The sequence below is a fragment of the Vespula pensylvanica genome, chromosome 11, assembly GCF_014466175.1.
Source record: "Vespula pensylvanica isolate Volc-1 chromosome 11, ASM1446617v1, whole genome shotgun sequence".
In the NCBI taxonomy this organism is placed as follows: Eukaryota; Metazoa; Arthropoda; class Insecta; order Hymenoptera; family Vespidae; genus Vespula; species Vespula pensylvanica.
Window position 1 is genome coordinate 3,315,561 of NC_057695.1, and position 15,234 is coordinate 3,330,794.

Here is a 15,234-nt window from a genome sequence, read left to right on the forward strand (position 1 = left end):
GTCAAAGTAAACAAAAGACGTATATGTTATATCACACTAAGGCGATGATTTCGAGGTTGGAACTTTTAAATATTAAGATTTTTAATTACAATTATTTAAAATTTCTCTCCCGTTATGATCTTTGTAATGTTAAATGAATTTTTTTCACAGAAAATAAAGCTTTTTGAAAAATTTAAGAAAATGTCCTAGATTAAACCTTTGTCTTTAAAACGAGACTTCGTTCATTAAAATTGGTCAAGAATTACGCCTGTTCTTATCGTTGGTGTAAACCATTATGAAATCTGAGGTAATGGACATCGCCTTAATTAAATCTATGCAATTGTATTATCCTAATTATTTATGTAGATGTTAATAAAATTGGTTTGACTAAAATAAAGAATCGGACATTTTAAATGCGACGCCTAGTAGCTCGCTGTACACATTCCGTCATCTTTGATGGCGCTGTTTACAAACGGTAGAATCACGAAACATTCTTCTATCTGCAGGTAAATGTCCATTAGTTCATTAATGATCATATAGTGACATGTTCTATGCATCGAGGATAACCTTTAAAAAGGTGTTGAATAGATGTCAGTATGTTGTATTGAATATAATGTTGTATTACATAATATAAACAAATTTAATATAGAGATATAATACTAGTTGTTATTTATCAAGAGATATACAATGGCAGAAATAAATACAGATAACAATGACTCCCAAACAACGCACGAAAGGATATCTCGTAATCGTGGACGTGGATCTGGCAGTAAAAATCGCGATACATTTTATAAACATAGTGATCGACGAAATTGTGAATCCTCTAATTCTGGAGAATTAAGTAATAAATCAAATCGAGCTGGATCATATGGAGGTGGTGAGTTTTAATTATTATGTTTAATTTAGTTTTATACAAGTTAATACAGATTACATATAATACATATTGTACATTAAAACAATTTAAAGACAAGTAAATTATGTTTTAATAATTTCATATAGGTTCCCGTGATAGCAATTTTGGTCGAAAACCATATAAACGAATCTGGTCAAATATGCAAGGAGATGGGAAAAGAAAGCGACTGGAAGTTGGTAATCGTCTGAAAGAACCTGATATTGGTGCGACAGAATTTATAGGAAATCATCTTGGTTTCTCTGGTCTAGTTAAAGAAAGATACAGTGATTTCCATGTCAATGAAATATCTCTTGATGGTGAGATTGTTAAATTAACAAATCAGAATATTCCTAGTGAACCTCAGGAAACAAAAACTTTAGATGATTTGAAGAATTGTGTTTCTGATACAATATGGGAACAGCTACAAACATTAAAAGGAGAAGAATCATCTACTTCTAATATTGAAATTGATGTTACCGATATAGACAAAGATAAACGAAGAAGTATTCATGAAATTGCTAAAAGACTGACAAATGTTAAGAGTCAAACTATTGATCAAAATGGTAGAAAGCTTATGATAATAATGAAAAATGCAAAAGAAAATACAAATACAAATGGTAAAATAACTTGAATTTAGTTGAAATAAAAATGTATGATTTTTTCTGTAAAATATTTTTATTTCACGTTATTTTATTAGCCTACAGGTTCCGTATTGATGACAGAGTTAATTGGAAAAAACATGGAGGAGATTATTGTTATTTTTCATTACATAAGGTGAATATGGATACTATGGATGCTTTAAATCAAATGGCCATGATGCTACGTATTAAACCAAATAATTTTAATTATGCTGGAACAAAAGATCGTAGAGCATGGACTACTCAATGGGTTAGTTTGAAAAAAATATCTCCTAAAAACATTTTACATGCAGGAAATGCAATACGTGGTGCCTATGTGGGAAATTTCAAATTTGTAAAGGAACCACTTAAATTAGGTATGTTAACTGGCAATCGCTTTAAAATCGCGATACGAAATGTTACTGCATCAAATGAAGAAATTGAAAAAGCTATGATATCGTTACGTGATCGTGGATTTATTAATTACTATGGTCTTCAACGATTTGGCACAGTTGCTGCCATTCCAACACATGAAATAGGAAAGAAGTTGCTTCAGGGTAAATGGCATGAAGCAATCGATTTGATTTTAAAACCACGAGAAGGTGAACAAGATAAAGGCTTGATAGAGGCAAGGAAAATATATGAAACGACAAAAGATGCATATACAGCATATAATAAAATTAAGAGATCTGATAAAATTGAAGCAACTCTTTTAAAGGGTCTAGCAATATGCACAGATAAAAATCCTCAAGGTGCATTAGATATGATACCAAGAAATGTCCGTTTAATATATATTCATGCTTATCAAAGTTTTATATGGAACCATATGGTATCTAAAAGAATAAGAGAGTTTGGTACACATCCTATTGTTGGTGATCTAGTGTATCAAAATAATTTGGAAGAAAAATGTTCAGAGGAAAATGCAGAAGGTGCAGAAATGTGTCAAAATAATAGTGAAAATAATAGCTTGGATGATGATAATGATGAATCTAGTAATTCTATGAAAGAAGATCAAGACGAAATGATGTCTGAAATGTATGAAGAAGATAATAAAAACGATAGCAAAAAATCTAATAACGATATAAAAGAAGTTACAAGTGCTACAGAAATAAGTCTTAAGATAGAAGAGAAAAGTAATAAAAATAATACTGTTGAAAATAAAGAAGAGCAGGAGGATACTCATAATATTCCTTTGGTCAAAATTCTTACTGAAGAAGATTTACCAAATTATACATTAGCTGATATAATAATGCCACAGCCAGGATGGAAAGTGACTTATCCTCCATATGCTAAATCTTGGTTTGATGAATTTTTAGCTAAAGATGAATTAACTACTGATTTAAGACAAAATAATAAGTAAGTTTTACATTTAAAATGAAATTACTTTTTACTATTACATAAACTATGCTATATATTTTTTATAGGAAATACAGTTTGGGTGGAGCTTATAGAAAAATATTACAAATTCCATTAGACTTATCTTGGAAAATCATGCGTTATAAAGCTAAGCATGATGATCTTATTTCCAGTGACATCGACGAAATGAAACAAGTTACTCCTCCGAAAGATAATCCTGGTACGTAAATTATGATTATTTCTTAATTTCTATTTTTATGCTGCTTATTTTTTCGTTTTAATTTTTTCGTATTAATTTTTTGTTACAATATCGTTACTTTCAGACGGAGAATATAAAGCATTGATAGTAGAAATGAGTTTAGGAGCAAGTACCTATGCCACAATGGCGTTACGTGAAATATTAAAGCACGATACGTCACCTCAAGTACAGGCTGCACAATCCGCAGCTCATGACGCGCTGGTAGAAAAAAAAGAAACTATTGCTGATGAATCAGAAACAAATAGCGGCGATAAAAATACTCAATCAAAAGAAGTTGAAAAAAAAGGATTAGAACAATCAGATAAAATCGATGAGAAAATGGATGTTGATTCAGATCCGAAAGAATCTGCCGAAAACGAAAAATGTTTAATCGAATTTGAAACAGAAATGCAAGTAGAACCTGCGATTGATGAAATAGAAATGAGTGAAGAAAAAGTAACTGTAAGTGACTTTAGCGCTAATTAAATATATTTTTCTTTAAGCTTCTAAAATGCTAGAAATACTTTGTTCCTGTTTATCAGTACACGCTATAATAATTAAACACTGTGCATAAAAACACACTTATTTTGTTTAAAGAAGCAGATTTTTTATTTTTTGTTTACCTAGAAACTATCGTGAATTGAAATTAATTCGAAGCAAAGCAAGATTTATGTAAAAACAAAAATATATGTATTTGGCTAATATATGCGAATAAATACATTTTTTCTTCTTTATTTAATCCGAATTGTACCTAATTCATTCTTTTCCCAACAAATTTGTAATACTATAATCGATATTTATATAAAGATATTCTCATAAAGTACCAGTCATAAAATACAATCTACGTATTAGTATTGCAAGGGTAGCCATGAAGTCCAAGGAAAAATGGTAGAAGGTAACTGAAGTGCGTTCGTATTTAAAAATTCGAACCTTACATTATCAACTCTCGAAATCGCATTTTCAACGTTTGCAGAATCTCTTAAATTAATTATAGAAAATTGCGAATGATGAGTTCGCTCGTGTGTTCGCAAATTTCCAATAATCGAGAATTTTTTGTCACATACAGTGCACTGATAGGGACGATCGCCTAAAAAGCAAAATCTTATTTTTTTGTTCGTAATAATTATAAAAAGTAAACACATTACCGTTGTGTAATTGCATATGATGATGTAGAGCTCCTGGTTTGCAAAATCCTCGATTGCATACAGGACATCTCATGGGCCAATTTCCGGTATGGGAATATCCATGTGCTCTGAGATCTCCAGGAGTCGGAAATGAACGGCCACATTCGTTACACTTATGTGGCTTTTCCTGTTTCATTATTAGCATAAAAATTTATTTACTTTAATTAGATGTTAAAAAAAATCGTATATCAAAAATTAAGTTAATTTTAAAAATAAGAATACATCTATATAACTATTCAATTATTAATTAACAACCTTATAATGAGTCATACGATGATAATACAAGTTCGAAGACGCTGTGAATCGTTTTCCACAAATAGGACACTCATGAGGTCGTTCTCCAGTGTGTATTCTTGCATGTGTGTTTAAAGAACTACTGGTGCTAAACATTTTACCACATACTTTGCAACCATGTGGTTTTTCACCTACCGATGTAAACAAAAAATGAATAAACACAATTGTATGCTAAAAAGTGAAAGTTAATCTCTTATTTTCTTTACACAAATATACCTGTATGTGTTCGCAAATGTCTCTTTAGGAGAGACGGTCTATCAAAATTTTTTCCACAAGTTTGACAAGGCAAACGTCGCTGAAATTTCGAAGTATCCGTCAAATTAATTTTTTTTTCAGTTGCGCGACAACTCAAATCTAATGGTACATCTTGCATAACGTCCCAAACTGCATGAAAACAACATCAATTCATTGAGCCAAAAGGGAGCGAAAACAGACCGTGTGGTAAAAAGAAAAAAATATAAAAAAGAAGTTTTTACTTACCAGACATCACAATCACTTATTTTTGAACGATCTATTTCAAATCAATTTTTAATACTGACTTAGGAAATTTTCCAGTAGTATTTCAAAGGAGTTAAACAGTAGAGTGTAACCGATAGGTTCGTAATGCCTCGAGGAAGACCAAGTCTTACTACCCCGAAGAAGATTACGCGCGTGATTACAGGTGAGAAACAGGATAGGGGCGACGATACCTCGGCGCATGTCGGGGGCGGCGTTCTTCCGGAGGGCGGAGTTTGATATACCTTTTGATAATGTACCGTACGATCGTCTGTAACATTTCGAAATACCCCATAATGAGTGCCATCGCCATCAACCCCTGTATGGAAAGAAAAATAGAGTCACCGATGACAAATGATATACTTTGAGGAATCATCTATAAAATCGCCTGCGCTGGAAAACATTTCTGAACGTTTTAGATGTAGTTTTTACTATCTTTAAAAACAAACTTTGATGAAAGCAATGATTTATTTGTCTGATTTTCCTAAGTATAATAGACAATATACAATATATTCATTCACAATGATTACTTATTAAATCTATTCTTCGAATATTATTAGTAATAAAAGTGTCTATGTTAAAAAGTATATCAGAGTATACCAAATCGCATTTTATATGCAGATTATACATGCAAAAATCAAAAGTCATTCAGGTTATCGTACTCTGGATTCGATATGAATTTAAATTGTAGAACTTACTGGCTATGTCAGAACTGCTATGTCAAACCAAACTAAAATAAAAATTCTTTCTCAAAGTTTTATTTCATGTTTGTATTCTTGATTATTAAGAAATTTGTCAATATATTATTGCCTGTGTATATGAATTGACTCATACACCGGAGGGCCGAGAAAAGAGCTTATAGCCTTAATTACTCTTCGAAATCGAAGTCTTTTGTTGATCAACGGAGTAACGCGTCGTCACGGTATCGGCGATTTTTCACAAATATTCAACCGGAGGTGAGATAATTCGTCGTGTGGCATCGAGACGCCGGACGTCCCGCGGTGCCGTTCCCTCGTTTGTCACCCACCGAAGGATATTAACGCTATTGAAGTCTCCTTGGGATCTTTATAAAATGCTCCTTCATCGTCCTACAAACGGCAATGTGCCAGGCACGTGCTATCTATGTATATTACAGCATTATCATTGCCGATCGATTTGAGCAACGTCGAAAGCATAAACCAGCGTTTTTCGCTTTTAAAATAGGAACTTCTATAGTAATTTGTCATTCGTTAAAGGTTCGTCTGTATTTTATTCGCAAGCACAAAGACTTTATCTTCATTTAGCAAATACATGTATTATCATTAACATACGTTTCCGTTATTTTCTATCAATTGTTCTTGTAAACACCACTTATTTAGAATTGATCTTATAACAAATATTATATTAGTTGCTGTAAAAACATATGAAAGAATTTTGATAAATTTATTTTATTTAATACATTTTAATGATTTTCAGTATGCATGACTGAAAAACCTAAATTAGCTTTATCTGAAAATCTCATTTTTCTTGTAGCCGGAACATATTCCAATTCTAATATTTCTAATACGTTTTGACCGGTGCGTAAAAATGTTGCCGGTATATAGAGGGTCATTTGTGGACCAACCACAGGCCAATATCTACCAAGGTTATAACCGTTTACGTATGCGACACCTTTACCCCAACCTGTGGTATCTAAATAAGTGTCCAATGGTTGGTCAGTGACTTGGAAATAAGAACGTAAAAACATAGGTCCATTTTGAAGGACACCACTTTGAATCGTTCTGATTTCAAAATTATCCAATCCTTTTACATTGCTTAATCGAAATCCTGTTACGTTCCATGGTGATAATGGAATTCCGTCGATGTTTACATTAAAAATACCCTGTATATAATAAAAATTATGATGATATTTACAATGATTTGCACTGATCTAAATTAAATCATTGAATACCTTGAAATCATGAATCTCATTGCCATAATTCAGATGTCCTTGATTTTCTACTAGTATTTTCAAGCGTTGCCCATATGGAGTTGCCAAGGACAAGGAATGTATATTCTTCGTTCGACTCAAAGTTCCGGAGAGTTCATCGTCGACATATATCAATGCTCTATCTTTTGTTAATGCATTTAATATCATCGGATCCTTAACATTGGATGGTATATTAGTTTCATACAGAACCAACCAATGTGGTAATCCTATTTCTTCAAAAGTCGGTGGCTTAGATGTGTGTACTATAGGAGACCCAAATAATTCTCTCGATCTCGGTTCAAATAATTCCAGTACAGGCTCCAATAATACTGGACCATAATCGCCTTTAGGTGATACCGTTGGTATGGAAATATTTGGTAACGGAAGATACTATCATACGATCAAAACAATTAATATTATTAAATATCGTAATCCATTACTAGTTTGTAAAAGATATTGTACCTTGGATATAACATCTCTTATTTGAAAATATTTTTCTGTTGGATCTCCAGCCTCTGTCAATGGTGCATCATAATCGTAAGAAGTTAATTGAGGACTATAAGTCTTGGCATCACCATTAGCTCCTAAATTATTATATACAATGATATAAATTATTATACGTAAAAATAATGACAAATAATTACACTAACCAGAAGTAAATCCAAAGTTCGTGCCACCATAAAACATATATATGTTAACAGAAGCTCCAAGCGCCAACATTTCGTCTAATTTTTTTTGAACAGTATTAGCCGCCACTCTTTGAAATGGTTCTTCCCAATGAGTCAACCAGCCAGGATAGAATTCCGAGTTAACCAACGGCCCCTTAAATTATTTGATTATTAAATTATTAGATTATTTAATCAGTAGATAAACTTGTCTAATTTTTATTTAGAATTAACAATTATAAGAATATCTACCGTCGGTTGATAACGTCTCATAAGTTCAAAGCTGGTATTTACATTGGAAGTGGTACCAAAATCAATGGTAGCATATACACCAGATACTGACCCGCAACGAAGCATTCTGTCAGATATTCCATCCGTCGTATACAAAACAGCTTTATCTCCAATTATTTTTTGGAAGATATCGCGTAATGTGTTCATGTATGCTATATCGCAAGCTTTATAGCTTCCATATTCGTTTTCCACCTAGATCATAAACAGATTGATGAATATGTGAGGAATATCAGAAAATTTAAATATTAATTTAAACAGAAAATATAAAAACTAATTTACCTGGACCATAATTATAGGTCCACCATTTCCTCTTAGATAAGGTTTTACTTTCTCCAAAACAATATTCAAGTACTGTTCTACGTAATTTAAGTAACCTGACAATGAAAAGAATAAAATTAAAATCTATAGTGCAAAAATATTACTACGGACAATAACTACTTACGTATATCATTAGTACGTAAATTTATATCAGGTACACGAGTTAATAACCAATATGGAAGACCACCCTAAAAAGAAAGATAGTTAAAGCAAATAAATGATTTTTTATATAGACGAGATTTAATACGATTTATGTACAAAGTCTCTTTCAGCGCAAATGTAAGGTCCGGGTCTCAATAAAACCAAAAGGTTCTCTTCCTGAGCGAGATTTAAAAATTCAATAAAGTCTGCATCGCCACTCCAGTTCCAAACATCTACTTCAGGTTGATGTAAGCTCCACTCTACGTACCTATACAGAATATATTTAGAAATAGTCTACTTATTAAATTCATTTCTCATTGATTCTTACGTCGAAACAGCATTAAAACCGGCTGCTCTCATTTTCCTCAACTGATCCCGCCAGTATCTCCTAGGCGTACGAAAATAGTGAAAACTACCGGAAACATAACGGAATGGTTGCCCATCTAACAAGAATTGATTATTTGTATAATCTACTGCGAAGCTAAAGTTCGACTGTAAATTCTGCAATCGAAAATTTTCTTGATATAATTATAACAGCAAATTCGTCAATAATTCGTCATTTTTTCATATTAAATACATACATTTCGTTCGATTTGTAACAGTTCTCCGAATGTACTGCCGACGGTTACGATCAACAACACTAACGTCTTCCACATGTTGATTTGCTACGAATTCAACTGGATAGTCCTTTTATTCTTCGTCAAAGTTGTTAAGAACGATCGCCGATCCGGTTCGTCTTAACGATGACGCTCAACTGGCCAGACAAGTAGTATCTCGAGTTGTTTATGTTTAAAGTTCAGCACACATTCAAGATACGATCTATCAAGTTTGGTTGTTGTGCAATGTAATTGTATTTTTTATATTTATGAAATAGAAAACACTGTAAAGAGACGATGAAACGTCTTGGTGATTGTTACTGATTTGCAGCTTATCAATATTCTGTATATTTATCAAATGAGAACAGAAACCACTTGACACCGCTGACTTCCTTGCGCCAAGTGAAGAAACTTAATGCTTCGACCTAGAGCATATTGAACGATATATCTCTATGGATTATGGAACACGCAATGTACAGTCTAATCGGCGAATTTGCGATGACTTACATTCGTTGGATGAATACTAACAACACAGGCAGAAAGAGAGAGAGAAAGAGGTAGATTATAGTTAGCTTAACACGTACTATATCAATTACTGTAATCGACGTTCATTAAAATGTCCTTTAGTTTATCTTAAATTTCTTTTGATTAGTGATTTTATATCTTATCTGACTTGAACATTTTTCAGAAATGTTTTACATAAATATTTAAATCTTATATAAAAATTTATATACACTTACGTTATGCTTTATATTAATATATTTGCTGATGACACTGAAATTGGCTAGAAGTAGATAACAATAATGATAAAGAACAAAGATAAGCCTAGACTCACTGTTTGAACGATTAGAATGATGAAAAGATTTATCATAGAAACACGGTACAATATTTAACGAAATAGATTTTATATCACTATGTTAATGTGTTTCACCATGGCGCCAGAAAACCAACAGGTTTACACGTACCGTTAACTTCACTGTAAATCGCCCCACTTAAAGTTAGTCGAAATTTATGACCTTTCAACACTCTTGCGCACAAATTTCTCTCTCCACAAATTTCTGCGCTAAAAAAGTAATAGTATTGACATAGTACGAAAAACGTTTCGAAAAAATTATTGTTAACTAGAGTTACCTTAGAAACGGATCCAATTAATTACTATAGTAACGATCATTATATAAATTACAATTACTTACACATAGATACGATACGTCAATATTTGATAAGATTCGTTATACATTACATACACACATTTAGTACATTACATTAGCTTTTATTATTTACTACACAAGGATTGGCACTTTGGACTTCTTGACTATGAAAAACAGCACGTTTCCATTTATAGCGATAAAAAAGTAATTATGTTTTTTCATTACAAGCACGTTTCGATAGTCCGTCGCGAAAAATCGTATGTTTCACTTCTAGTTGCCAAACATTGCATTAAATAAGTTGCATTCTATTACAAAGTAGATGATTTTTCTTAACTAAAATGAATCTCTTTAATGAAATAAGTGGAACTTTTTAACAATATTAGCTAATATATTTAATTAATAGTATTAGTATAAAATTAGATAAGTCCTTTCAGAATAGGATTATAGATATTAATAATTAATTACATTTATGATAAATTTTCTTATCTTTTAATGATAGTTGAATTTAAATTTCGTAAAAATTTTGTAATATCTATATTCCATAATATTCTGCTTTGAAACGTGATGTTTCAACTTTTTTATTTCCGTACTATTTCCATTTAAATCATATTTAATGTTAATTGAATTTTTATTTGAAATGCATACTTATTTTACGAAGTATAGCAATTTGAACAAAAGACCACTTGAATTTTTTCAATAAATCTTTAAAGTTTCATCTATCAAACTATAATTTTCCTTTTACAATGTTTAAATTATGAATTTTATATTCTCTCATAAATCTATACTATTAATTTTATATATATAATAATTCGTTTTTATAATACTGTAAACGAAGATATCTACGTAACTGTTCATAAAATTAAAGAAAGGCCTTAGTCTTTGTAAGGCGTGCTATTTTGTGTAACGTACGTCAATATATCGTGGAATAATCTAATGGACAGATAACAAATACAAACATGATAAATATCTCAAGTGATTACAAGAGAAAATGATGGTTTGATAAATACACTGTTAATATAAATATATTTTTTAATTAAAAAATGAGATATATTATATATTGATATTGTACATATGTTAATTCTAATTATTTTTCTAATATATAAAGTATATCTCTTCTATACGTAACTATATATGAAATACACGCTAAGATTATATTATTTTTATATGTCGATGACGCTTATAAAATTCATACTATTGATACATGATTTATAAATATGTCGATCCTTGTAAGAAAACGACAATAAATCATTAAAAAATCATATTTTTAAGATGATTGCAAATGGCGATATATATCCTGAAGGAGCTCCAGTAATTGATTGGTATCGTTCATATCAATTGTTTTAGTAATTGTCCCGTTGTTCGTATACCTAATAATTGAGGTAGATGAAGACGATTGATTTATATCCGAATTTTCTGATACGTTTGCAGCTTCTATGTTGGATACAGTACTTGTAATCTGACTTTCATCTATTGTACCTTCGTCTGTACTTACATTTGTATCTACAAAGAAAATTTCATAAATTGGAACATGCAAGATAATATATTACATAATAAAATTCATATTATATAAAAAAAAATACATTACATAATAAAATTCATATATTCTTTTTATATCGATCAATGTACGTATGCCATACTAAATCTCTAATAGAACATCTGTTCTGAAATCTGCTTACTTTCTGCTTCAACTCCAGAATTAAGAGTACGTTTTTCAACAACGCCACCAAAATTATCTTCCTCAGTTACAATTATCGGATCACCCGCTTGTTCTTCTTCATCGTGGAGTGTTTTGAGAGTTTTCTGTTTCGTTGTAGGTAATATTACTCGAGTAGTGATAATATCCTCGTTATTGTTCGAATCAAGAGCAGTGTTTGTGTCAACACATATCGTTGTTATTTCTGCATCAGCATCTTGCAGGACAACTGTAGAGTCAGTATCGATTGGTTTGAGATCAGATGTAGACTCAGCTTCATGCCATTCAATGATATTTTCAGAATTCCCTTTAGAATGGGAAGATTCTTTACTAACGTTTACCGCGTTACTAGAACCATTTCGAGATTGATCGCCAAATTTTATTATATAATTTTCAACAGTACCTCCGGAAATATTAACATTTGGAATTATTTCGTCTACTATAGTGAAGGGTAGTAATGGAACTATAGAATTTTCACTATCAATAGAGTTCGAATTGGTGTTGTTCAAATGAGAATCAGATGATTGGTTAAATGTCGAAAGTTCTTTCTTCACTGTTTTACTCATATTTCTGTCAACTTCTGAATTCTCATTCCCGTTGTTAGGATTATCTAAATTAACAGTCGTATATAGTGAATCGGCAGTTGACGAAGACACGGATTCGCTTGTTTCTACGGATGATTTTTCAGTTATAGAAACTGGAATTAAATACTTCCACCGTGGATGATAAATTTTTTGAGTAGTACTAGGTACTGCTGCATTACTGCTAGATACTTCTATTAATGTTGAATCTGATTGTGAATCCCATTTTGTTGCACTTGAAGTCGATGAATAACTATTGGAACATGGAATAACAGTTAAAAGACCAATCTCATCGTTCAGTAGAGAAGATTGTGGTGATGTAACAGTAGTCTTGTTGTTACTTAAATTTGAATGATCATTAGTGCTGCTTAATGCCGTTTCATCATTTTGGATTGATAAAGTAGAAGATGAAGTTACAGATACTTCCTCCTCATTTTGTTTCGTGTTTGGCAAAGTTGAATTGGAATTTAAAGATTCTGTTGTCAAATCTTTTAAGAGAATTTGACCAGGAGTTGTAATGTCGAATAATTGTAAATCAGATGATCCTTGTAATACACCCGATGTTTGTGATAACTTCGCATATCCTAATACCGCATCATCTATATTTTCTTTCCTCTCAGATACGATAGAAGTCGATTCAATATTTAAACCATCATTTTCACCATTCGTATAAATGCTATTATTATTGTTTGTATTTGATTGGTCTGGTTTACTTGATGCAGTTGACAAATCTGATTTATCTGATGATATTGGTAACTGTGGATTATCTGATGTAATTGGCAAATTTGGTTTGAGTGATATAACGAGCAAATCTGGTTTATTTGATACCACTGGCCAGTCTGGTTTGTTTGATACAACTGGTACATCTGGTTTGAGTGATGACCCCGACAAATCTGGTTTGTCTGACACTACTGACCAATCTGGTTTCTCTGAAGTAATTGGCAAGTCTGGTTTATCTGATGATATTGGTAATTGTGGTTTATCTGAAATAAGTAACCAGTCTGGTTTACTTGATACATGTGGCAAATCTGGTTTGTCTGAGGCTGCTCTCCAATCTGGTCTCTCTGAAGTAATTGACAAGTCTGGTTTATCAGACGATACTGGTAATTGTGGTTTATCTGATGTAATTGGCACCTGTGGTTTGTTTGATACAACCGACAAATCTGGTTTGAGTGATGAAACGGATAAATCTGGTTTCTCTGAAGTGATTAGGAAATCTGGTTTATCTGATGATATCAGTAATTGTGATTTATCTGATGTTACTGGCCAGTCTGGTTTGTTTGATAAAGTTGGCAAATCTGGTTTGAGTGATGAAACAGGTAAATCTGGATTGTCTGAGGCTGCTGTCCAATCTGGTTTCTCTGAAGTAATTGGCAAGTCTGGTTTATCTGATGATATCGGTAATTGTGGTTTATCTGATGCTACTGGCCAGTCTGGTTTGTTTGATACAGTTGGCAAATCTGGTTTGAGTGATGAAACAGGCAAATCTGGTTTGTCTGAGGCTGCTGTCCAATCTGGTCTCTCTGAAGTAATTGACAAGTCTGGTTTATCAGACGATATTGGTAATTGTGGTTTGTCTGAAATAATTGACCAGTCTGGTTTACTTGAAACATGTGGCAAATCTGGTTTAAGTGATGACACAGGTAAATCTGGTTTCTCTGAAGTAATTGTTAAGTCTGGTTTATCAGATGATATTGGTAATTGTGTTTTATCTGATGTAACTGGCCCGTTTGGTTTGTTTGATACAGTTGGCAAATCTGATTTAAGTGATGACACAAGTAAATCTGGTTTGTCTGAGGCTGCTGTCCAATCTGGCTTTTCTGAAGTAATTGGCAAGTCTGGTTTATCTGATGATATTGGTGATTGTGGTTTATCCGATGTAACTGGCCAGTTTGGTTTGTTTGATACAGTTGGCAAATCTGGTTTGAGTGATGACACAGGTAAATTTGGTTTGTCTGAGGCTGCTGTCCAATCTGGTCTCTCTGAAGTAATTGACAAGTCTGGTTTATCAGACGATGTTGGTAATTGTGGCTCATCTGATGTATTTGACACCTGTGGTTTGTTTGATACTACTGACAAATCTGGTTTGAGTGATGAAACAAGTAAATCTGGTTTCTCTGAAGTAATTAGTAAATCTGGTTTATCTGATGATATTGGTGATTGTGGTTTATCTGATGTAACTGACCAGTTTGGTTTGTTTGATACAGTTGGCAAATCTGGTTTGAGTGATGACACGAGTAAATCTGGTTTGTCTGAGGCTGCTGTCCAATCTGGCTTCTCTGAAGTAATTGGCAAGTTTGGTTTATCTGATGATATTGGTGATTGTGGTTTATCTGATGTAACTGACCAGTTTGGTTTGTTTGATGCAGTTGGCAAATCTGGTTTGAGTGATGACACAGGCAAATCTGGTTTGTCTGAGGCTGCTGTCCATTCTGGTTTCTCTGAAGTAATTGGCAAGTCTGGTTTATCTGATGATATTGGTGATTGTGATTTATCTGATGTAACTGGCCAGTTTGGTTTGTTTGATACAGTTGGCAAATCTGGTTTGAGTGATGACACAGGTAAATCTGGTTTGTCTGACGCTACTGACCAATCCGGTTTCTCTGAAGTAATTGGCAAGTCTGGTTTATCTGATGATATCGGTGATTGTGGTTTATCTGATGTAACTGGCCCGTTTGGTTTGTTTGATACAGTTGGCAAATCTGGTTTAAGTGATGACACAGGTAAATCTGGTTTGTCTGACGCTACTGACCAATCTGGTTTCTCTGAAGTAATTGGCAAGTCTGGTTTATCTGATG

General features: G+C 32.5%; 4 protein-coding genes across 4 annotated transcripts in view; 1 reads left to right on the plus strand and 3 right to left on the minus strand.

The window, feature by feature from the left end:
* The first annotated feature begins 520 nt into the window (after positions 1-520).
* Positions 521-3,678, plus strand: LOC122632777 (pseudouridylate synthase 7 homolog). Its single transcript, XM_043819957.1, has 5 exons — positions 521-856; positions 979-1,488; positions 1,569-2,844; positions 2,913-3,064; positions 3,168-3,678. Exons 1-5 carry the CDS (start codon positions 667-669, stop codon positions 3,566-3,568), a joined length of 2,529 nt encoding a protein of 842 aa, XP_043675892.1. The 5' UTR covers positions 521-666; the 3' UTR covers positions 3,569-3,678.
* Positions 3,679-3,756: 78 nt separating this feature from the next.
* On the minus strand, positions 3,757-6,147 carry LOC122632779 (zinc finger protein 239-like). Its single transcript, XM_043819960.1, has 5 exons — positions 5,041-6,147; positions 4,777-4,944; positions 4,522-4,691; positions 4,228-4,393; positions 3,757-4,169 (listed from the first exon to the last, which is right to left on the minus strand). Exons 1-5 carry the CDS (start codon positions 5,045-5,047, stop codon positions 3,931-3,933), a joined length of 750 nt encoding a protein of 249 aa, XP_043675895.1. The 5' UTR covers positions 5,048-6,147; the 3' UTR covers positions 3,757-3,930.
* A 137-nt stretch (positions 6,148-6,284) lies between these two features.
* LOC122632778 (beta-galactosidase) lies at positions 6,285-9,396 on the minus strand. The gene is made up of 10 exons (XM_043819959.1): positions 9,000-9,396; positions 8,747-8,919; positions 8,536-8,686; positions 8,402-8,465; positions 8,239-8,333; positions 7,921-8,151; positions 7,654-7,825; positions 7,466-7,587; positions 6,986-7,393; positions 6,285-6,916 (listed from the first exon to the last, which is right to left on the minus strand). The coding sequence occupies exons 1-10, from the start codon at positions 9,072-9,074 to the stop codon at positions 6,497-6,499; spliced, it is 1,911 nt and encodes a 636-aa protein (XP_043675894.1). The 5' UTR covers positions 9,075-9,396; the 3' UTR covers positions 6,285-6,496.
* Positions 9,281-15,234, minus strand: part of LOC122633102 — an 8,309-nt gene continuing 2,355 nt past the window's right edge. The window contains exons 5-9 of the mRNA XM_043820643.1: positions 13,465-15,228; positions 11,839-13,329; positions 10,808-11,662; positions 9,980-10,077; positions 9,281-9,439 (exon numbers count right to left, since the gene is read on the minus strand). Of these exons, the coding sequence (XP_043676578.1) occupies positions 11,427-11,662; positions 11,839-13,329; positions 13,465-15,228 (3,491 nt within the window). The 3' untranslated portion in view covers positions 9,281-9,439; positions 9,980-10,077; positions 10,808-11,426. The remainder of the gene's footprint in view (positions 9,440-9,979; positions 10,078-10,807; positions 11,663-11,838; positions 13,330-13,464; positions 15,229-15,234) is intronic.

Excerpts from the sequence above, each read along its gene's own strand:
- LOC122632777 (XM_043819957.1), top strand. The coding sequence starts at position 667 with ATGGCAGAAATAAATACAGATAACAATGACTCCCAAACAACGCACGAA. Across the intron at positions 857-978 it reads AGCTGGATCATATGGAGGTG|GTTCCCGTGATAGCAATTTT; the intron begins GTGAGTTTTAAT and ends AATTTCATATAG. Across the intron at positions 1,489-1,568 it reads AGAAAATACAAATACAAATG|CCTACAGGTTCCGTATTGAT; the intron begins GTAAAATAACTT and ends TTATTTTATTAG.
- LOC122632779 (XM_043819960.1), bottom strand. Across the intron at positions 4,394-4,521 it reads ATCGTATGACTCATTATAAG|GAAAAGCCACATAAGTGTAA; the intron begins GTTGTTAATTAA and ends ATAATGAAACAG. Across the intron at positions 4,170-4,227 it reads TCATATGCAATTACACAACG|GCGATCGTCCCTATCAGTGC; the intron begins GTAATGTGTTTA and ends TTTGCTTTTTAG.
- LOC122632778 (XM_043819959.1), bottom strand. The coding sequence starts at position 9,074 with ATGTGGAAGACGTTAGTGTTGTTGATCGTAACCGTCGGCAGTACATTC. Across the intron at positions 8,466-8,535 it reads TTTGCGCTGAAAGAGACTTT|GGTGGTCTTCCATATTGGTT; the intron begins GTACATAAATCG and ends CTTTCTTTTTAG. Across the intron at positions 6,917-6,985 it reads ATGAGATTCATGATTTCAAG|GGTATTTTTAATGTAAACAT; the intron begins GTATTCAATGAT and ends TATTATATACAG.